The 23629-nt window shown below is 45.6% G+C and overlaps 1 protein-coding gene and 2 pseudogenes across 3 annotated transcripts in view; 2 read left to right on the top strand and 1 right to left on the bottom strand.

Moving 5' to 3' along the window:
* The window catches only part of ABHD2 (abhydrolase domain containing 2, acylglycerol lipase), a 115917-nt gene extending 92729 nt beyond the window's left edge, over positions 1–23188 (top strand). For all 3 annotated transcript variants that reach the window (XM_045395967.2, XM_005560462.4, XM_065548394.2), the window contains 5 exons: positions 5426–5518; positions 8212–8322; positions 11101–11170; positions 13279–13363; positions 15507–23188. In XM_045395967.2, coding sequence (XP_045251902.1) covers positions 5426–5518; positions 8212–8322; positions 11101–11170; positions 13279–13363; positions 15507–15703 — 556 coding nt within the window. In that variant the 3' untranslated portion in view covers positions 15704–23188. The remainder of the gene's footprint in view (positions 1–5425; positions 5519–8211; positions 8323–11100; positions 11171–13278; positions 13364–15506) is intronic.
* LOC135971708 (uncharacterized) lies at positions 16565–21562 on the top strand (annotated as a pseudogene).
* LOC102136255 (vesicle-associated membrane protein-associated protein A pseudogene) lies at positions 21490–22629 on the bottom strand (annotated as a pseudogene).
* Positions 23189–23629: the final 441 nt, after the last annotated feature.

Below are 23629 nucleotides of genomic sequence, written 5' to 3' on the forward strand. Positions count from 1 at the left end.
CAGAGGCTCCACCATCCTGCCTCCCAGAGGCCCAGCTGTTCAAGGCAGGAGCCCTGTTCTGGGCTTGGCCAGCCTGCCTAGGATCGTGCCCTCTTCCTCTCTCTGGGGGTTGGGCTGGTCCTGGTTTTGCCCCCACTGCAGGATTACTCTCTTATAGTGCCCAAGTTAGAAATAATCTGCATGTCCAGTAGGGACATAGTTAAATAAATTAATAATATACTAACTCAGTGGGGAACAAGGCAGCTTTTATTTTAAAAAATCAAGAAAAAATATATAACATGACAGAATGTATACATTAAAAGTAGGGAAGGGCCAGGCGCTGTGGCTTATGTCTGTAATCCCAGCACTTAGGGAGGCCAGGGCGGGCAGATCACGAGGTCAGGAGATCGAGACCATCCTGGCTAACATGGTGAAACCCCGTCTCTACTAAAAAGTACAAAAAATTAGCCGAGCGTGGTGGCGGTCACCTGTAGTCCCAGCTACTCGGGAGGCTGAGGCAGGAGAATGGCATGAACCCGGGAGGCGGAGCTTGCAGTGAGCTGAGATCACACCACTGCATTCCAGCCTGGGCGACAGAGCGAGACTCCATCTCAAAAAAAAAAAAAAAAAAAAAAAAAAGGGAGGAAAGCAATTTTGTAAAAATTTGATTATACAGAGGGAGAAATAGAGAATTATTATTTAATGGGTCTAGAGTTTCAGTTCCACAAGATGAAAACATTCTAGAGAACTTTTCACATTGTACAATGAGTATGAGCTGTACACTTTACACTGCTGAACTGTACACTGAAAAATGGGTAAGCTAGGCATGGTATCACATGCCATAAGTCCCAGCTACTCATGAGGCTGAAGCAGAAGGATCACTTGAGCCCAGGAATTCAGGACTATAGTGTGCTATGACCACCTGTGAATAGCCACTGCACTCCAACCTGGGCAACATAGTGAGACCCTGTCTTTTTTTTTTTTTTTTTTTTTAAAGGGCTGGGTGCAGTGGCTCATGCCTGTAATCCCAGCACTTTGGGAGGCCGAGGCAGGCAGATCATGAGGTCAGGAGTTCGAGACCAGCCTGACTAACATGGTGAAACACTGTGTCTACTAAAAATACAAAAATTGGCTGGGCATGGTGGCGCATGCCTGTAATCCCAGCTACTCAGGAGGCTGAAGCAGGAGAATCTCTTGAACCCGGGAGGCGGAGGTTGCAGTGAGCCGAGATCATGCTATTGCATTCCAGCCTGGGGGACAGAGCAAGACTCTGTCTCAAAAAAAAAAAAAAAAAAAAAAAAAAGGTTAAGATGGTAAATTTTATGTTCTGTATTTTTATCATAATTTTCTTAAAATATGACTGTATATAGGCAAAATCTGGAAAGAAACCCCTCCTTCTGCAAGTAAAAATACTTCTTAGGTTGGGGTGATAGCATTCTGGGAAAGTACTTAATATACTTTATTCTTAAGGTTTCATTAGCATATTGCTTTCAAGATTTTTTTTTTAGTGTAGTCTAGATCCACATCCCATAAATTTATCTCCAATCTTAATTCATAGTGCCCTTGCCTTTTTTCCCTTTTTAGAATGTTAAGGTCATGCATTCCCATCCCACTCTTACAGAACCTCTTTCATATTCTCCATATTTTTTCAAAGACCACTTGGAAAGCTGTTTCACTATTCTCATAGTCTCTCAGCACTCTGAGACATAATTTATTTGAGCCAGGAGATCTGCATTCACTTGGGTATTAGATGCATTCTTTCTCCCAGTTCATTCTCTTCTGACTTTAATTCCTTTTCATCAGTACTTGATCCACTCATTTTGCAAAATACGAGCTGGAAAGTTGAGCCTTCTCTAAGCAGTTACCCCAGCAGCTTAGTGGTTGGCTCAGCTCTTCCTTGCCTAAGTGATTGCTCTGAACCTAATTGTAAATGCCTGTTTGTTGGGACCCTCTTCTGAGCGATTAAAATCCATTGCCTTCCACAACACCTTTTAAAATTCTTTTAACAGTCCAAAGAGAAATCTCACTAGAAAATGGCTGTGAAACCAGTATGTGTAATATTTTATTATAATTTAATGTTACATTGATTAGAAATGAAGGCATTTTCAGGGAATTCTATTTATTTTGGTAATAGGTAGATCAATGGATGCATAAAGTTCTTTAAAAATCCATATGGATTATTCTCAAATAAGACTCCCAGTGAAACTATACTGGGTTTGGGGGGTGATTTTCTCTTCTCATTTGTGATGATCACTTTTTGAGAGTTTTTCAACTTTCAGGAGGCATCTCTCCTTTTGGAGTCATCCTGGTTCTTTCTGAAGTTTTGAAACCTACCTTCCTTCCAACAAGAGTTCACTCTGAATTATGCAAAGCCATTCCCTCCCTGTAATTCTGACCGAGCTGCCCCTCCCAGGGTTCCACACTTCTCTCCTGTGTCCTCAGCCAGTTTTTCCTGGTGGGCCAATATCTGGCCCAGCCTGGGGAGCAGTTCCTGCCACCCCTTTTCTCTTCTGGAGAACATAGCCATCTAGAGGCAAGTCAAGAACTTGGATATTCAGGCCAGGTGAAGTGGCTCACGCCTGTAATCCCAACACTTTGGAAGGAGGCCAAGACCAACAGATCACTTGAGGTCAGGAGTTCTAGACCACCCTGGCCAACATGATGAAACCTCGTATTCTACTAAAAAAATACAAAAAATTATCTGGGCGTGGTGGCGCACACTTGTAGTCCCAGCTACTCGGGAGTCTGAGGCAGGAGAATCGCTTGAACCTGGGTGGTGGAGGTTGCAGTGAGCTGAGATCACACCACTGCGCTCCAGCCTGAGCTACAGAGTGAGACTCCATCTCAAAAAACAAAAACAAAAAAAGAACTTGGATAGCCAAGTAAGGTATTTGTGCGGTGTCTAGAGAGCTAAAGTCCCCTGGTTTCATGCCCATTTTGTGATTTGCATCTAAAATTGAACCCCAGTGTAGCCACTACCAGCTCCAACACTGAACTCATACCCCCATCTTGTTTCCTCTACACCCAGCCATTCAACCACTCCCTCAGAAACTGCATTCTTTTAAAGCAAGTCCCAGATATCATTTCATCTGTAAGTAGTTCACTAGGTAGCTCTAAAAGACTCTAAGGACTTTTTCTTAAACATAACCACAAATACCATTATCACCCAAAACATTAGCAATAGTTCCCTAATAGCATCCCATTTCTCGTCAGTGTCCAGATTTCCTTGATTGTCTCATAGAAGTTTTTTTTTTTTTTGTCAGTTGGCTTGTTTGAATTAGGATCCACATATTGCCTACATTTGCATTTATCGATTTCTCTATGTTTCTTTTAGTCTGTAGGTTACCCTTTTATTGCGTTTCAGTTTGCTGTTGATGGTGGTGGTATTGAAGACATCAGTCCTTTTCAAAAATATATATATATGAGATGAATGTAATACATTGATCTTGATTCTTTTATTAAACCAATATAAATTTAAGTTTCAATTCCTTAATTCTACAGCCAAAGGTAAAGGACAGCCCCTACATATACTGAGTGGTAAACCAAAGATACTAAAAATCAATGTTAGCCAAAACAAACAGAGTGGAACACTAGTCCCAACATCCTTGTCCTGATCCCTCCCTGAGCCCTGGGTCCCTGTGAATCCCTAGAACCTTTCAACAAGCAGTGCCTGTGGTGTATTCAATTAAAAAAAATCAACTGCAGGACTGCAGCATCTTTTTATATCTTAAGTTTATGACCACACACTTCTCCCTTCCCTACCTCTGCAGCCTGTCTGCAATGAAGGAGGTACTAACAAAAGCAAGAACATCCCTTCAGTTAGGAGGTCAGCAAAGGGAAAAATGAACCAGGGCAAGAGAAAGCTGGGATTGCCAGAGACCATTGGCTCTCTGGGTAGCTTGGATCCAAAGTCAGAGGAGAGGCAGCCGGTTGTGGCTCACTGATTGGGTGATTAGGTGACCCCCCTCCCTCTGACCACAGGCAGGTGAGCACAGTCCTGCTTTAGCTGGGGTCCCTCATAGTGATCTGGTCCTATATTCTTCCTGTGGTGCTTGGTTGGAGTCGGGGGGGATGGCGGCTGCACATTTATGCAGTGGCCTTTTGACCCTTCGAGGTGGTGTTAGTCTACTTTGAGCTTAGTCTGTGTTTGATGGGCACATCACAGACCATTAAATTCACAAACCATTTCATTCTTAACTCCTCACTACCTCTTACTTTTTAACCATGACATTGTGGGAAATGTTTGTCACTCAAAAATTGTGGAATTTTGCCATTCTACAATTGTAGCAACTTTGGGGCAATTACTTTTATAAAATTACTTTTATAAGCGCTCTGGATTGAAAAAATAATAAAAAAACAAAACAAGAAAACCTTATAAACCACCTAGTCCCCTCACCATCTGGAAGATGGAACCTAGTAGAAGTAGTGATGTCCAGATCCATTCACAGGGTGGAGTCAGGCCTGGAGATTTTGAAACCTGCAAGATGAAAATTTCCCTTTAATGAGTGTGGATTCAGTGTCCACCTGCGTTTGGATTTATGCCCAAGGGAGAAGAGCAGTGAGTGGGGAGGGCTGAGCAGGCATGGCTGGTGGGAGTGAGCCCACTGGTGTTTGTTCACCTGCTGTGTGGGCATGGAAATCTGGCTGGTGAAGCACATGGCCAGGGCTGGTGGTGCTGTCTACTCCTTCTGCATGCGCTGCTGGCAGAACCTGGGCTCTGGAAAACAGGGACAATATCATCTGCCTACTGCTGCCACTGAAAGGTCAGAGGGTGGCCCTCACAGCCACCTAGCATATGCCAGTCACACCCTAGCCCTAGAGGCAGAAAGACGCTTCCAGACCACAGCTGGCACGCACCAGCTATGCCTAGAAAGGGTTAAGGGCCTGTCTATTTCCACTTCGATTTCCTTGCCCCTTCAATGGCATAAGGCTAATCAAAAGATAGATTTGGAGGAGATCCCAGTTAATGATTTTACCTTACCTCTTGATCAGCAACAACAGAAGTTTTTTTAGGTTTTCCCCTCCACATCCACTCTCCCCTTCCATGTGCCTGTCATTAAACCAGAAAACTTGCCTGCCAGGTAGGAAGCCAAATACAGAAAGTGTTCACATGACAATTGAAGCAGACTTTGGTCCTGGCAGGCTCAGTGACTAAGAGAAGGCCCAGGTGCTAGAAGAGAGTGTCGGGGGTGCCACCAACAAAGCCTCTGGCGCTAGAGAGGGCCTTTGCTGGGGTCCCCTTCCCCTGCGCTATCTTGGTGTCTCCATAGATTTCTCCAGAGATGTTTGAGCTCTGCACATTAGAGCCTCTGTTTTAATGCAGAGGCCACAGCCTGAGAGCTGGCCCTCTCCACACAAGCACCTTGCCCCATGGCTAGAGCCCACTCCTGGCTGCCCATCTGCAGCCCCACACTGCAGTCACCCTCACTCGCTGTGGTTCTTCCAGGGCCCAGGAAACCTTCATGCAATGGGACCAGTGCCGGCGGTTCTACAACTTCCTCATGGCCGACAACATGAAGAAGATCATCCTCTCGCACAGGTAGGTCACCTTCCATTCTCTCTCAGGAGACAGACAGTTCCTTCCTGAGCTCATCTGGGAGCCATGAAAAGCCAGGGCTCCTGTTCCTTCAGGGGAAAAAAAAATACAGGTATGGTACAGACTCTCTGCTGCCTGCATTTGTGACTTGATTAGAAACAAACTTATCTCGGCCAGGCGCAGTGGCTCACACCTGTAACCCCAGCGCTTTGGGAGGCTGAGGCGGGCAGATTGCTTGAGGCCAGGAATTCGAGACCAGCCTGGCCAACATGGCGAAACCCCATCTCTACCAAAAATACAAAAATTAGCCGGGCGTGATAGTGCCACTGTAATCCCAGCTACTTGGGAGGCTGAGGCAGGAGTCACTTGAACCCAGGAGGTGGAGGTTGCAGCGAGCCAAGATTGTGCCAATGTACCCCAGCCTGGGTGACAGAGCGAGTCCCTGTCTGAAAAAAAGAAAAGAAAAGAAAAGAAACCTGTCCCAAGCTACTAACTTTGCCAAATCACCTTATGCTTTTGTAATTCCCAGTAAATCTAAGACAAGGAACCAGTTCTACCCCCTTTTCTCCCAAATTAGAGCGGTCACAAGGTGGCTGTCATTGTTGAGGAGACCTTCTCCGTAGGATGCTTCTGTGCCTGGGGGATCAGGACTCATTCTTGACTGACCCTTGGGCTTCTGACCAAGCAGCAGGGGGACAGGAGTCTCAGGGCATGGTTTCAGCACCTCCCTCCTCTGCATATTCTTCATGCTTATCCTGTCTCTCCACCTCATAATCCTGTGGTGAATTAACCTGTCAAGTGCTTAGAGCAGTGCTGGTATGTGTAGCACCAGATAAATATTAGCAATGACTTTTTCATTATGATTATTATTATTGCTGACATCTCTGCCTCCTCCTCTACATCTCTCATTCCCTGTAGCTGGACTAGGCTACTTAGAGGTTCCCGTGCCCCCAGCCTCTCCCACACTGCCCTTGCTGAGAATACTCTCCCATTTCTCTGCTGGTGGGAACCCAGCCCATCCTTTAAAGTCCATCTCAGTTCTCCTATTTTTGTGAAGCCAACTCATCCATGCCCAAGTTGCTTTTCTGTTGCTTCCCCTCTGTAAATCCTATGTCTAAAACCAAACTGGAGAGCATTGGAGGGCTTAGGCATGTGTTGATTGCTCCCAGCACCCGAGACACACCCGTGCACTCAAAAAAATCTGGGGCATTTTTGGTACCACCCTAGGAAAAGCAATCTGACTAAATGATTGGTTTCTTGTTATCTTTTTTTCATTGGCTAAAGCAGGCCACACACCCCAGATTGGACTTCCTATGGGTGGGCGTTCACATGGTGCCTGAGCAAGGCTGGGCTCGAAGGCCCCATCAGGCTGCCACATTGCCAGATGTGTCCTCATGTCCTCGTTTCAGGAAGGAGAGCAGAGGGAGACTTATGTCCCCTGTGCTGGCTGAAAAATCAGCTGTTCCCACTCGGCTCATGTTTGAGATATAGCAGTGTGCTGGGCACTGAGGTGCATGTGGCTGAGCCGAGGTTTGGATGGGTCTGGAGATTGCTGAGGTTTTGTAGCCAGAAGGGGTGGATCCAGGCCCCTGACACCAAGTCCAAGTCCTTTGTCTGCCTTTCTGCACCTCTGGAGTCGAAAGTGACTCCTCCCAGGAAACATTTGTTTTGCTAAAGGAACCTGGTCTTGCTACTAATTAGTCTAGAATGTTCAAATTATGAGACCCCTTTGAGTGTGTGCTAAGTATTTACATTTTTCAAATTTACTACAGAAAGTCAAACATCTAGAAATTTTAGGTTAACTTTGAATTTGTACATTCTGTCCAGTAGGTATATAATCTTCCTAACAGTCTTTTGAAAAAAATAAATGCTACAGAAATGTGTTCTTCTCTTGGAGAGGTTGTGAATGGGTAGCAGAACACCAAGTTGGCATAATAAATCCTTCCTTAATAAATCCAGGGCTATGCTTCAGCAAACTCAGTCTGCTTCTAGGTGTGTGACTGAGAGCCCTTGCTGGGAAGAGAGGTCAAAAGGGCATGTTGTGACCCCTACCTCTAATGTCATCCTCTCAAGATGGATTTTTTCTTAATAGAAATGCTGGTGCCACTTGGGGGTTGGGGAAAAAAAAAAATGATTGCTCTCCTGAATAGATGTTAGCTTTTATCTGAGACACTAGAGAGCTGTTGATTTGCCCAAATGCTAAATGAGTTAACTCTTGTCTTCCTTGGTTTTTGTTTGGTTTTTTCCCACTCCTTCCTGCACACTGAGTCTTCCTTGTTAAGCAACACAAACAGCTCATTAAGGGGAAGGGTCTCTGCCAAGGGGGACATTGTCAACACAGTGTAAGGACGAGGCCCCTACGGCTTGGCCCATGGCCCACCACTCACCACAGGGCCCATCTTGAGTCCCCCTCCCCTGTGCTGAAGGTTTTTAAATATTCAACTAGGTTCAAACCCAATCTTTAGTTTGTCTGGGTACCCCTGAAAAGGGAAATAAGGTTTTGACATTCATCTTTCTACAGTTATTCAAAAGTCAACAGCGCCAGCTCATCCTCTGGGATGTTCCAAAGGTTAAAGATTCTATTTCTAACTGACCACAGTGGGTCTGCCTCCTGGCTTGCTCTGGCAAGGAAGCAGGCTCTGCTGTGGTTGTTCATCCCCCACATCTTAATCTCTGTTTGCTTTTGTTTGCTCTAGGCAAGCTCTTTTTGGAGACCACGTTAAGAAACCCCAGAGCCTGGAGGACACGGACTTGAGCCGGCTCTACACAGCAACATCCCTGATGCAGATTGATGACAATGTGATGAGGTATGTCCGCGCAGGCGGGAGAGAGACGCTCTGGGGCAGGGTGCCAGTCGGGAGGCTGCAGGTCAGCTCTGCCTAGCACTAGTGCTTTGCTCTGCCTACTTTAGTGTTAAGGGTGCTTTTTTTCCCTTTAAGTAAGTGTCTAGTGTTTAAAAACAGAAGATTTCACAGGAACATTTAAATGTCTAGTTTCTCCTGGAAAATAGGAAAAGGATCTGACGACCCATTCTGCATTCCTACAAAGCATAGTTAGCTTGATTCAAGGAACTGGGGCGTGCAGGCCCTAGCGTGGGCAGTCTTCACCTTACCTGTCCTGCCTCAACAACAGGGCAAGTGTCAGGTGCCACATTAATCTGCATTTTGCAGTGGAGTAAAAGGCAAAGGAAGTATTTCTTGTACTTCTCTGTGTCTCTAACAAGAATAGAAAAACTGGCTGGGGGCAGTGTCTCACGCCTGTAATCCTAGGAGGATTTGGGAGGCCATGGGGGAAGATTGCTTGAGCCCAGGAGGTTGAGGCTGCAGTAAGCCGTGTTCATGCCATTGCACTCCAGCCAGGGCGACACAGCAAGACCCTTCTCAAAATTAAAAAAAAAAAAGGTAGGAAAACAGAAGATAGACCAAGAGGGCTGTGTGTTTCAAGCAAAATGAACAGAGCCTCTTACTTTGGGGCATGGAGACTCCCCTGAGTGTGAGATACAAATACTGCCCACTTCATTCATCTACTCTACCTGCCTCTCTCCTCCAGGCACCTGAGGTTGCAATCTTGATAGTGTCTTCTTTCCTGGTACCAGTAGATTCTGATTGAGGTTACCCTTAGCTGAAAAAGGAAAAGTTGACTTCTGACCTCATCATTCTCTTTAAAGACGTGATCCTTTTTATTTAACAATCATTTGAGGCCAGGAACAGTGGCTCATGCCTGTAATTCCAGCACTTTGGGAGGCTGAGGCTGGAGGATCACGTGAGGTGAGGAGTTTGAGACCAGCCTGGGCAACATAGCAAGTCCCTGTCTCTACAAAAAAAAATTGAAAAATAAAAATAGCCAGGCAGAGTGGCACACACACCTGTAGTCCCAGCTGCTTGGGAGGCTGAGACGGGAGGATCACTTGAGCTCATGAGTTTGAGATTACAGTGAGCTATGGTCACAACACTGCAGTGGAGCCCAACTTAGGCAACAGGGCAAGGTCCTGTCCCTAAAAAATAAAAAATAAATTATTTGATATTTTTAGATGTAGTTTAAAGCAAGCAATTATTCTTCATCTAATAGATAGGCAGATATTGACCTGAGGGTATAGGATCTCTGCTTTGCTTTGCTTCCTTACGAGATTTTAGTAGCCTTCTTACACCAAGTAACCTTGAAATATGCCTGCTAACAGTTTCTCAAAGGAAATGAAAACTAGGAAATTGCTGGTATGTTCAGAAGGTGAAAAACGCATCTTACCCACCCTCACTTAAGATAAGGTGTGTGACTGTATTGCGGTGTGTAGTAAGAAAAAAAGAAAAACAAATTAAATTTCCCATTCATCTCCTAAATTTTTTATGCCCAAAAGAGAATGTTTCTCAACACTCTCCAAAGTCTTTCCTCTTTAATAGTGTTGGATAGTAGCAATTTTATGATCATAACCAGTCTTGGTGGCCTCCTCATAGATCCATCCCAGCAATACTGGAGGGATAGAATGCATTCCCTGCCTGCTGAGACTGCAAACGAACTGATTTCACAAGGACAGGCATCTTGGCGATGATCTCTACACTTGGCCTCCTCCCTGTCAAGAGGGCCCTAATAGTCCAGCCTGAGCTTTCCAGGCCATTCCCAGGCAGAGATGTCTAATGAGATCCACAGCTTTCGGGGAGGGAGGATAGCTTAAAGACCCTAGTCAGAACAGGAAGACCCGCCATTCAGAAGTCAGAGGCCCTAATCTGTGTCGGAAAGAGGTTTTGAGATCCTCTGGCCTGGGCCTCCTGGTGTCAGAGCTCCAGGATGAACCTTGTGGGGCCTCTGGGAGCACAGAGCAGAGCAGGGCAGAGCTGCGGCCCCTCATTCATGCCGAGCACCGAAGGTTTTGTTACCTGCCAGTTTATCTCTATTGCTCCGTAGTCAGAGATATGGAGCAGTAGTCAGAGATAAAGGGACAGAATTGGTAACTTTGAATGACAGTCTCATTTCTGTTATCTAATACATATTTTATTCCAGTTCACAGTGGTCCTGTTACTCCACCAAGAACTCTGTTAATAGGAAACTTCCAGTAAATGTCCTTGAATTTCAGTTTCTCCATATCTGTAGTGACAACTGGTTTTATACTGCCTCAAGAGATGTAACATACACTAATAATTACATAGATAACAATTACTACAGGGTAATTACTCTGGGTGGGTCATGATGGTAGTAAGCACTTTAACATCATAAGTCTCACAGTTCCATTGAGGAAGGCCCTGCCTTCAGATTCATTTTATACAGGAGAAGCTGAGGCTCAGATAAGTTGAACCATTTGCCCAAGATCACATAGCCAGTAAATGACCGAAGCAGGATTTGAACCCCGATGCCAAAGCCAGTGCTCTTAACCCCGAATCTTGCTACCTACATACATTACATTGATATGATGAGTTAGCGCAGGATCTGGAACAGTCATAAAATCAGCTCAGCGTTCAGGCCTAACTCCTGCCTCTGTCTACTCTACCAGTGCCACAGGTTAGCATGAGGAACTGAAGCCATAATCGGCTCAGCATTCTGATCTTATGACCAATGTTTTATCCTTTTTCTTTTTTTCTTTTTCTGGTGTGTTCCAGGAAGTTTCATGGCTATAACTCCCTGAAGGAATACTATGAGGAAGAAAGTTGCATGCGGTACCTGCACAGGGTGAGTGACCATCACTGGCTCAGAATTAGCATCACTCCATCCAGCCTCGCACACAATACAACAAATATCCCTCCTAAATTTTCCTGGTGGAAGCTTAGCTGGAATCTGGCTCCAACCGCTCTTTTAGCTTGGATTTGTTTATTGAACCGTACTTTCTCCCTCTGTAACTGCCATACATTAATCCCAGAGCTGCCCCTTAGACTGGTGTGCTCCCATATCTGTGTGAGGGCCTTTAAAATTGCTCCAACACCCACCTTTTTGTTAGTCTTCCTTTGACAGCATAATCCTGTCTGATTTCTGCCAGATCAATGAGATCTGTCTAGGTTTCTTACCATGCAGGACCCTCTTTTGGCCATTCTGTATTTTGTTACCATAGTGCCTAAGACTGAACTCAAAATTCCTGCCATTATCTGGTAAAGCACAGAGTAAAGCTGATGTGTTTCTGTATCAAAGTGATGATGAGCATGTCTATTTTTTTTCTTTTTCTTTTTCTTTTTTTTCTTTTTTCTTGGTGTTTTTTTTGTTTGTTTGTTTTTTGTTTTTTTTTTTTTGAGATGGTGTCTCACTCTATCGCCCAGGCTGGAGTGCAATGGCGCAGTCTCTGCTCACCATAACCTCCACCTCCTAGGTTCAAGCGATTCTCCTGCCTCAGCCTCCTGAGTAGCTAGAATTACAGGAGTGCACCACCACACCTGGCTAATTTTTGTATTTTTAGTAGAGACGGGGTTTCACCATGTTGGTCATTCTGGTCTCAAACTCCTGACCTCGTGATCTACCTGCCTCAGCCTCCCAAAATGCTGGGATTACAGGCGTGAGCCACCACGCCCAGCTGAGCGTGTCTGTTGATAAGGTAGACTGGTTTGTATTAATGCAACTTTTAGCAGCTACAATAAACCTTGTGTGTATTAAGTTTGTGGCCAACCAAAATCTCCATATGTTTGTTTAACCTGAATGACCAACAAGCCAGTCTCCCCTATTTATCCAAACACAGGAATTCCCATTTATTCTTGTCAATGTCCACCTGTGGGTTTGGCCCACCATTCCCCTGGCTAAAGCAGATCACTGGGAACTGTAGTTGTGCTATCTTATCAGCCATCCCTCCTAGTTTAGCATCATCAGACTTTTGATGTCATCATTTAAGCCATTATAGGAATGTTGAGCTGTCTAGAGCCAACATCAGAGACCTACAGGATAGCACAATCATTCACTGCCTCAGTATGGCTGTTCAATGACATCTGAGTCTCCCTATCAGTACCATCTCCACTAAAATGAAAAAGAAGGCTATTGGCTGTTTTAGTAAAGTGGATGTTGAATGCAACCCTGCCAATGGTTTTCCAATATCCACCAGCCTACTCCTGTTTTCAACCTTCAGATTCTTTTTCTTTTTTCTTTTTTTTTAAGAGACAGGGTCTTGCTCTGTTTCCCAGGCTAGAGTGCAGTGGCGTGATCATAGTTCACCACAACTTTGAAATCCTGGGCTCAAATGATCCTCCTGCCTCAGCCTCCTGAGTAGCTGGAACTATAGGCATGAGCCACACTCCTGACCTAGATTCTTTTGATTTGTTCTGTTTTTGTTTTTGTGTTTGTTTTAACAAATAGAGACTGGGTTGTGGGTCTCACTATGTTTCCCAGGCTGGTCTCAAACTCCTGGGCTCAAGCAGCCCTCCCACCTTACCCTCCCAAAGTGCTGGGATTACAGGCATGAACCACTGTGCCCAGCCTTGGCCTAGATTCCTCTAGAATCTCTTTTGTCTGGTGTGGAGTGCACTTCGTTTTTCCTTCCCGTGATATAAACTGAATTAATAGGTACATAATTCATTATAAAGTCATTTCCTAAAAGGCATGGCTAATCTGAAACACTCTGATGATCATCAGGAAGCTTTGGTTCTGCACACTCCTGCTTCCAGGGCAGTAATCACAATGGCAGATGTAACTCATCACACTGCCGGAGAATACAAGGCGTCCTTACTCTACCTGTTCAGCAAGCTGAACTGTGACCCTCTTCCCTTTGCTTCAAAAATATGTCCAGCAGTGAGTTTGAGCCTTGAATCAATGGGGTCTGAAAATGGGAATCAGTCATTTAATTCTGCTTTATTTTCTTGTTGCAGATTTATGTTCCTCTCATGCTAGTTAATGCAGCTGACGATCCGTTGGTGCATGAAAGTCTTCTAACCATTCCAAAATCTCTTTCAGGTAAGTGTTTCTTCCTACTGCCCTCTCAGCAGCTCAGCAAATTGCCACAGTAAATTCTGTCACCTTCACTATGCTGTCATCTCCTGGAGACACCCTCTTTAGGGAAAGACATCTCATAGCAGTCAGTGTTCTTATTTTGTGTAGCCTGATAGTCCTCGGGCTATGATGGGGCCTGGGCATCAGGCTCCCCTCATGTTCCTCCCAGGGCATGAGACAGGACCACCATGTATATTCATAGCCAGTAGGGCTCTGGGGAATCACCTGATGTTCTGTGAAATTATCTCAGGGTTAGGGTTCCCTTAAGTTTGAGAGTTTGACATAAAGAGATATTTAGATTTAAAATTCGGGACTAGGTACGGTGACTAACACCTGTAATCCTAGCACTTTGTGAGGTTGCAGTGGGAGGATCACTTGAGGCCAGGAGTTCAAGACAAGCCTGGGCAATATAGTAAGACCCTACCTCTACAAAAAACTTGAAAATTAGCTGGACATGGGGAGGCTGAGGCAGGAGAATGGCATGAACTTGGGAAGCAGAGCTTGCAGTGAACCGAGATTGCGCCACTGCACTCCAGCCTGGGTGACAGAGCGAGACTCTGTCTAAAAGAAAAAAAAAAATTAGCTGGACCTGGTGGCACATGCCTGTAGTCCTAGCTACTCAGGAGGCTGAGGCAGGAAGATCACTTGAGTCCAGGAGTTCAAGGCTGCAGCAAGCTGTGATTGTGTCACTGCACTCCAGCCTGGGCAACAGAGCAAGATTCTGTCTCTAAAAATAAATAAATATTAAAAAAAAATAAAATTTGACTTGAAAAGCAAAACAAAAAATCCTGTTCTGCTGTCTCTTGTGATAGCCTCTCCATCTGCTTTAAACATAAAAATAGAAGCAACTGGGCCGAGTGTGGTAACTCATGCCTATAAATCCCAGCACTTTGGGAGGCCGAGGTAGGCGGATCACTTGAAGTCAGGAGTTTGAGATCAGTCTGGCCAACATGGTGAAACCCCATCTCTACTAAAAGTACAAAAATTAGCTGGGCATGGTGGTACATGCTACTGGAGAGACTGAGGCATAAGAATCGCTTGAACCCAGGAGTGGAGGTTGCAGTAATTTTTTCTGTCTCAAAAAAATCAAAAATAAAAAATAAAGTTAAGCTCTAGGTTATTATTTTTCAGGATGGCCACTTAGCATGTGGCGTTGAGAGCTTAGGCATCTTTTAACACAACATGCAGCTTTAAGAATCTTGAAGATAGGCCGGGCGCGGTGGCTCACGCCTGTAATCCCAGCACTTTGGGAGGCCAAGACGGGTGGATCATGAGGTCAGGAGATCAAGACCATCCTGTCTAACACAGTGAAACCCCGTCTCTACTAAAAAAAATACAAAAAATTAGCCGGGCATGGTGGCGGGCGCCTGTAGTCCCAGCTACTTGGGAGATTGAGGCAGGAGAATGGCGTGAACCCAGGAGGTGGAGCTTGCAGTGAGCCGAGATCGTGCCACTGCACTCCAGCCTGGGTGACACAGCGAGACTCCGTCTCAAAAAAACAAAAAAACCAATCTTGAAGATAAATGTCTGTAGTGAAAAATCATTGACTCCATTGAATTCTCCTTGTTCTCTAGCAAATGATACTGTAAATGCCATGAATCCCTACTCAGAGCCCAGCCGCCACCGCTAGCATGGGAATCACCTGGGAGCTTTTTAGAACTGGAGAATCTCAGCTCCCCCTTCAGGCTTATTAAATCAAAATCTGCATTTTAATAAGATATCCTCAGTGATTCCGATGCACAAAGTTAGGAAACACATTGAATCACCTGGGGAGCTTGAGCAATACCAACACTTGGGAATTCCCCTCCCTCACTCCTCCTCAACCTCCCACCCCCAGAGATTCTGATTTAATTCATCTGGGCCAGCCTGGGTGTAAGCTGGTGCCCATTCAACTCCAAGCCAAGCTGTATTCTAAAACCTGCTAGGTGCCACTGTCTTGCCTGCCCCCTCTTTGTTGAACAAGGCAGAGTGAGTAGAGATTGAATGCCCACTTAGGTGACTGCCCCTGTGGGGAAAACCCAGGCTACCCTAGCCAGCTCACCTCTGCACCTCCTGTCCTGGAGCAAACTAGAGAACAGTAACTCACTCAGCTGCCTTTCCCCTGCAGAGAAACGAGAGAACGTCATGTTTGTGCTGCCTCTGCATGGGGGCCACTTGGGCTTCTTTGAGGGCTCTGTGCTGTTCCCGGAGCCCCTGACATGGATGGATAAGCTGGTGGTGGAGTACGCCAACGCCATTTGCCAATGGGAGCGTAACAAGTCACAGTGCTCTGACACGGAGCAGGTGGAGGCTGACCTGGAGTGAGGCCTCCGGACTCTGGCATGCTCCAGCAGCCCTCCTCTGGAAGCTGCGTCCCCTCACCCCCTGTTTCAGGTCTCCCATCTCCCTCAGTGACCTGGATCTGACCTCACACCATCAGCAGGGGGCACCCACCATGCACACCTGTCTCGGAGTAGGCAGCTCTTCCTGGGAGCTCCAGCTTATTTTTGTGCTTAGTTACTGGTTTTCTCCATTGCATTGTTAGTCATGGTGACAAGTGACAGAGTTCTTGCCCTCTGTCCAGTTTCAGCATCTGGTTGCTTTTAAGCCAAGTACATCTAGTTTGCCTATTAAAAATGTGTCTGAATAGCAAGTTTGCTTTGCCACCAAAAGGCTTTTCCCTGAGAACAGTGAAGGGTGTATGTCATTTTGTGGTGGTTTGTATGTGTCCTTACGTAGACCTTAAAAAGAGCTCACCCTTCCAGGCCAATGCTGAAGACACAGCTCAGCTTGGAAGCCTGAGAAGCCAGGCTTCCCAGGCCAGAGTGTGGCTTCTTAAATGGCAAAGGAAATTCCTTTGAGTCACAAGCCAAGTTTTCACCCTATCTTCTAAGATCATTTCCCTACACTTTGCTGCTGCTGAGAGTTACATGGGGCACTTGTTAAAAATTCAGCCTCCCAGGTCCCTCCCCTCGGAGAGGCTGATTCACTGGGTCTGGGAAGGAGCCTGGGGATTTTAATTTTTGACAAGTGCCCCAGATGATTCTCATCACCAAGCAAATTTTGGAAATGCTGTTCAACAGCGCCCTTGAATTGGAAACATCTTCATAGCTCATTTTATTGGAATTCATAATCAATCAGGGGTATCCCCTAGCTCCCATGGTCTCCAGAGCAGCAAGGCCAGCTATGGAGCTGCCATCATGTGACCACAGTGTGATGTCTCAGAAGGGCTCTGGGTGGGCTGAGCATCTGGGCTGTGCCCTGGCTCAGCTTTTCACCCTCAACAAAGTCCCTGTGGACTTCAGTTTCTTCACCTCTAAAATGGGGGACTTGGACCAGGTAGATTGCTGAGCTCACTACCAGGTTCAAAGTTCAATGACAAACTCAGTTTACTGAGGTTTGAGAGAACATCCCTCCAGGGGAGCCTGGGAGCTGCTCTCCCAGTCTAAGCATGTAGATATCATCATTTGCGTTTTGTGTGTGTGTGTGTCCCTTATTTGATAAAAAGATGTTTTGGTGTTGTTTTTGTTTTTTTTTTAAGCACTCACTTGTAATTTTAGTTTTTAAACCCAAGTTCCTCTAACTTTGCTTTTTGATACCAAACAATTCAAAAGTTGGACCTGAGTTTGGAGACAGATATTTCCAACCTAAGTGGGTATTATTTTGAAACCAGATTTTTAATTTAATAGCCTATATTTGTAGTCTGTTGGATAGGTGTTTCCAAAGTGTGTCTTCTGAAGTGAAAACACAACTCTAGGTTTCAAGTACTCCTTTTCTCCGATCCTGTGGTACTTGAATATCTAAAAACCCTGCACTTTGAAAAATCAGCAGTTGCTATCTGGAACTAAACAGAACTATGAGTAAAATTGCCTGGATACTTTAAAAAGATAGTTTCCCTCCTTCATCTCCTTTGACTCCAGGACAGACTGGAATATAAGTAATGGGTCTGCATGGATGTTTCAGGGATGAAAGGAGCCACCTGAGCACCTGAGTGCCAACCCTCAGGCCCACAGGTGGGTGTGGTTTGGGCACGGGTCCAAGTGACTGTAACCTGAAGAAGTTGTTTTCTGACAATCACCAAATCATCTGAATAACATCAAAAACAGCCCTTGTCTCAGAAAATTGAGATTTCTGTGGTCTCAACTTTGCTTTGGTATAATTTCTGACACTCGCCAACCGCTATCATTATGACTTTCTTCCCCCCAGTGTATTATTTCTCGAATACATTTCCTTTTCATGTTCTTTTAGCACAGACTGGCACTTTACCCCTCAATTTGGAAGCTATTCCCTCTCCTTTTACTTTTCCCTTCACCCAACTACAGCTGTGATCCTGACGATTGATAGTCATATTTCTGCCACTACTACCTTCATTTCTCAAGGCTTTTTATGAGAATAGGTGAACCAAGCAATAACATCCTAGGATTGAATCACCACCACAAAAGAGCGAGAGGCTCCTTTCATATGCCTGAGGCCACACCCCTTAACCTATTCTGACAACATAGTGGCTGGCCCAGGTACTAGCTCCATTCAGAAATTTGGGAAGAGAAAAGACAGCCCTGTTGTCACACAAACCGGTGTGGGGGAGGGTGGAGCCTGGTCTGCATGGCAGTCCTGGTGGCCCCTGTGGAGGACAGGCAGGGCTGGCAGCATAGCCTTTGTTGCTACACAACCGGAATTTGCTCCCCCAGGACTGTGGGAGCCAATGTCCCAGCTGAAATCTTTTTAGTGTGTGACTCTGAATGGCACTCACATTCCATTTTGGCTCACATGAAATTAACTGAAGCCCTTTGTTCAAGCTTCAGGCTCTTGGGCATGGAAATGCGAATGTGACTGTGGCTGTCTTACTGGAGAATTCTTGTTTGTCCCTGAATGAGAGCACAGAGGCATTGAATTTACAGAGCTGCAAACTTGCCTGATAAATGAGGGAGTGGCAGTTTATAGATAGGTCATCCTTTTTCCTTCCTCCAGGTGTCCTTGCCTTTCTTCCCAAAGTCATTCATTTCTGATGATTATATGAATCCCCCTTTTGCTAGTAAGGTTCTATTTGGGCGAAAACAAGGCTGAATTTTTAAAGAGTATTTGAATATTATATTTTAGAATCAAACTGAGGTTATAAATTGCATCAAGCGGACAATTCCATTGCAGGAATAATGTGTTAAAAACCAATGGGGAGAAGCACCCACATCTTTCCTGTAGTACTCCGTGTCTCATAAGCAATTTGAAGATACTTATAAGTAACTGATTCCAGTCAAATTAGGTTTAACTGACTCAAAAAATTGTGTCAAGTTTCTTTAATGTTTTTATGTTAGAAGTGAGTTTAACAGACTTGAAGAAAACTGTTATCTTTTCCTGCTGTGAGTTTACACGAATGACTCCAGAGCAGAGTGAAAGCAGAAAGCTGTTGGTTGCAATATTCTCCTCTCTGCAGCATTTTACGCTTACTGGGAACCTTATGAGTCACCATAAGAGTGGAAATATACCTGAGTTCTTGTCCTAATGGTCTCTAATTCACATTGGATCATGGGCAAATCACCTCACCTCTCTGAGCCTGTTCCCTCCTCTTAGACCATCTCTAAGACCATTTAATCTATTTACACATCATTTGCTTGAACATTGCTGAACATCAGTGTGAACTTGGCTTCTCCAGCCCTTGCAGGTGGAAACAACTATGTCAAGGCTCAAGGCTCATGCTGAGGGGACTTGGAGGGAGGGGGCTTCTGCATTAAGCTTTCCTGGTGAAGACCCTTGATCTTGTCTAAAGCCCTGTGTCTTTGACTGGCTTCTCTTCAGAGTCCCCATTGTCATCGTAAGATCCTTGCTATTCTGAGGGTGGTCTTGTGACTGTGGCAGGTGCTGGCCGCTGGAATGAGGAGCCTATCTCCATCCTCCAGTGTGACTCAGGCAGAGCATTGAGAATTCCCAGGGCAGAAATCCTTCCTGCTCAGGCTTTCATTCTAAAACTACAGTCTCCATTAAAGCTGAACTTTCTGGGTAGCTGAGCTTATATGCCCGGCATCTGAATGAGAGCTCTCTTTGTAACTGTGGGACTGGAGATCTATTTTGCCAGCTCCTGAGAAACAATACACGTGTTCTTGTTTGTGTTTGCTCGGCAAGCAGATGTCTGAGATGTAAGAGGCTTTTCTTTTCCTGTGCCATTGATTCCGACTTAGAGCTGAAGTAAAGATCACTGAAACATCACGTCAAGTTGAAGTCACTCATAGGTCTTTGTCCTTTAGGCAGGACAGGAGAGTCATTAAGAAGCATTTCACTGTAGCATTCTGTCACAATATCATCTGGAATTGTTTTCTTTGCCCAGAAAGCCTTAACTTGCCTCTAGAGAATCCCTGGTATTACAACAATATTGTGGCATTAGAATTCAAATTCTTCTGCTGTGGAAGTTTGAAGCGAAACTGCAGCAAAACCAGAGAATTTCCTCAAGTGGACTGAGGCTCCTTGTTATCTTATGCTCCCATCCCTCCCTCAACAATATGAGTGATCCAGAACTGGCCCAAACACCTCAGCTCTGGCCCCTTTTTACCCTTCTTGGCCTTACTCTGCTGTTCAAAGCCACTTTGGATTGCTTGGATGCTTTGAAAAGCCATGAAAAGTAGCCTGCCTGTGGCATTTAGAGGCCAAGCAATTGATGGAAAGTGTTTCTTCTACCTCTGTTATCTAAGCAGAGGGAAGTAAACCCCTTACGCCCCTACTGCCCCCAGTTGCCCTAGAATTGCTTTTGCCAAATTGTAGTTGAAGCTAAGGAAGGGGGATCTGGCCCCTGCTGACAGAGGGAACTGGAATGCCACACAAGGCAAGGCCTGCTTCCTTCCCGTCTCTGCTGCTGCTACCTCCGAATGCTGCAGCCCAGGCTTCCTCTTACAGTGGCCCTTGGAAGTAGGCCGCAGAGTAGACAGCTGCTTCTTTTGGAAGAGTCAGTCCCCCGTGTTTTCTGAACTGTTTTTCCTAGCATGTATGTGGGTAGAGCTTTCATGCATCTCCAATAATAAGAAGCTGAAGTTAGTTTTTTTTTATTCTCCAATTTAAAACTTTTATTTAAAAAGTAAACTATTATTAATGTCGAAAATGCAAACTTGGGGAGAGCAAAAAGATCACACATAAGGCTGTCACTTCACACTTGGAGGGTTGCACAGCAGCCGGGCAGAGGCGCTCCTCACTTCCCAGACGGGGCAGCGGGCGGCAGAGACGCACCTCACTTCCCAGACAGTGCAGCAACCAGGCAGAGACGCACCTCACTTCCCAGATGGTGGGTGGCCAGGCAGAGGCGCTCCTCACTTCCCAGACGGGGCAGCAGCCAGGCAGAGACGCACCTCACTTCCCAGATGGTGGGTGGCCAGGCAGAGGCGCACCTCACTTCCCAGACAGTGCAGCAGCCAGGCAGAGACGCACCTCACTTCCCAGATGGTGGGTGGCCAGGCAGAGGCACTCCTCACTTCCCAGACAGTGCAGCAGCCAGGCAGAGACGCACCTCACTTCCCAGACAGTGCAGCAGCCAGGCAGAGGCGTGCCTCACTTCCCAGATGGTGGGTGGCCAGGCAGAGGCATTCCTCACTTCCCAGAAGGTACAGTGGCCGGACAGAGACACTCCTCACTTCCCAGACAGGGCAGGGGCCGGGCAGAGGTATGCCTCACTTCCAAGATGGTGGGACAGCTGGGCAGAGGCGCTCCTTGCTTCCCAGAGGGTGGGCAGCCAGCCAGGAAGAACGCTCCTCACTTCCCAGAGGGTGGGCGGCCAGACAGGCGCGCTTCTCACTTCCCAGATGGGCAGCCCCCAGGCAGAGGCCCTCCTCACTTCCCAGATGGGGCAGGGGCCTGGCAGAAGCGCTCCTCACTTCCCAGAGGGTGGGCGGCCAAGCAGAAAGGCTTCTCACTTCCCAGACGGGATAGGGGCTGGGCAGAGGCGCTCCCCACTTCCCAGAACAATTCTTTATGAATTTCATAAAGGATTGAATGTGCAACTGAAACCTGCTAGTGATGATCTGGTAATATACAATTTGTCCAGTAGCCAAACAGTTTGTTTTTATTGTGTTTTCTAACCGTAAGAGATCATTAAACGCAAAGCCTATACGGCACTGTACACACACAAAAGAAAATGGTCACCGCAGGCCATACTACCAATGAAATGGTAGGTAAACGAATCTTTTTCTGGTCAAGAAAAAAAAAAAGAAATAGCACTTTGTATGCTTCATTCTACAAGATGAATTTCACTAGAAAGAATCCAATGAAGGCCGGGCATGGTGGCTCCCGCCTGTAATCCCAGCACTTTGGAGGCCAAGGCGGGTGGATCGCCTGAGGTTAGGAGTTCGAGACCAACCTGGCCAACATGGTGAAACCCCGTCTCTACTAAAAATGCAAAAATTAGCTGGGTGTGGTGGTGGGCGCCTGTAATCCCAGCTACTAGGGAGGCTGAGGTGGGAGAATTGCTTGAACCCAGGAGACAGGTTGCAGTGAGCCGAGATCATGCCACTGCACTCCAGCCTGGGGGACAAGAGTGAGACTCCGTCTCCAAAAGACAAAGAATCCAATGAAAATGGCTGCAATTACAACAAGAAGTGAAGGAAGAGGACTGGTGACATCTCTGAAGGATGCAGTTGAGGCTGATCCAGGTTTATCCGAATGTGCTACCTTTCTGAGCCTTAAACCTTCATCTCTCAGGTGTCGATTTTCTTCTGATAGCTTCATCATTTCTCCCTGAAGTCTTTTACACTCTTCTGTTAGTTTCCTTGTTGCGGTGTCATTAAGTGAAACACTGTGTGGTTTTGGCATGGGTCCATCTTGTTCAGATGCATTCAGTGGAACAGCTTTGCTAGGTTCCATGTCATTCAATTTATCATTTTCATTGGGCATTTCAAATACACATCTCAATTTGGAATCCATTAATTCGTCAGGTTTTGCCTCTTTCCACACAACTTCCATATCTGAAGTGTTCAGTGGAGCAAAAATTGTACCATACACTTGTGTTTACTCTTTTCATTCGGATCATAGTCAGAGGGCTGTAGCGTTACTGAAACAGTCACAGTTGACCCTGGGTCAATAATTCCACTGTTGGGCCTCACACAGTACCGGTGAGGCGCTGTAGTCTTCAGTTTGAAACACACTTTTCTATCCGATGGATTTCGCAATTTAAGATTTATAGTGACTACATCTGTGAAGGGGCCTTTGAATTTGAGGTCTGTGGGCAGGTCGAGGACCAGGATCTGCTCGTGCTTCGCCATGGCCCCGGAGGTGGACGCCATCAGAGAGACAGCACAGAGCAGCGAGGCGGTTTGCTCGCTGGGGGCGGGGGACGATGGCGAGGGGGGAGGGGGAGCGAGTTTGCATCTCTCCTTTTCCTGGTTAGTCTCTGTTCAACCACATTCTTATGTTGGCAGATCTGCTTCCCGATTGACTTTTTGAGAACCATCACTTTCACATTCCTAATTCTGATTTTGTTTTGTTTTGTTTTGTTTGGGTTTCTGAAACTTAAAATGCTGCCCTGAAAATACTATATTTTTGAGTTTGTGTTCTGAAAGCCTCTGTGCTGCTGGATCTTTGGGGGGGAAATACAGGATCCTTCAGCATTGAGGTGTTTAAGATTTGCAACTAGCAATGCAATTTTTTCTAAATATGGGGATATTTACCTTTAATAAGAAATTATACTAAACAATGATGTCCTTGATCATTTTATGTGCTCATATTACTTTCGATTCTACTATGATTGTGTGGTGGTGAACAAAGATCATTACAAACAAAAACTGTAATTTTGTTATATTTGATTCAATGGAATTTACTTAAAAAATAAAGACTAAAAATGTGGTGTGGCTATGTGTCCTTTGTATAGTGGCAGTTTTCCATCTGAAAGGATTCTTCCTGTGTCTTCACCAAAGTATGAGATTAATGGAAATACACAAAACCCCATTTTTGCACCACAATTGATGTTAGTCCATCTTCGCAAACAAATACCAAAACCTTGACCGGGCCACAAGCATCTTCACAACCCCATCTTCTCCAGGCAAGAAAGCCAAGAACTAAAATAAGTGAAGTATCTGTTTTCTACTTTTTTATTTTTTAGAGACAGATTCTTGCTCTGTGGCCCAGGCTGGAGTGCAGTGGCATGATCACAGCTCACTGCAGCCTTGACCTCTTGGGCTCAAGCAATCCTCCTGCCTTAGCCTCCCGAGTAGCCCCTGGGACTACAGGGACTTGCTACTGTACCTGGCTAATTTTTTAGTTTTTAGTTTTTTGCTGTGTTGCCCA

The sequence above is a fragment of the Macaca fascicularis genome, chromosome 7 (genome assembly GCF_037993035.2).
Source record: "Macaca fascicularis isolate 582-1 chromosome 7, T2T-MFA8v1.1".
Taxonomy (NCBI): domain Eukaryota; kingdom Metazoa; phylum Chordata; class Mammalia; order Primates; family Cercopithecidae; genus Macaca; species Macaca fascicularis.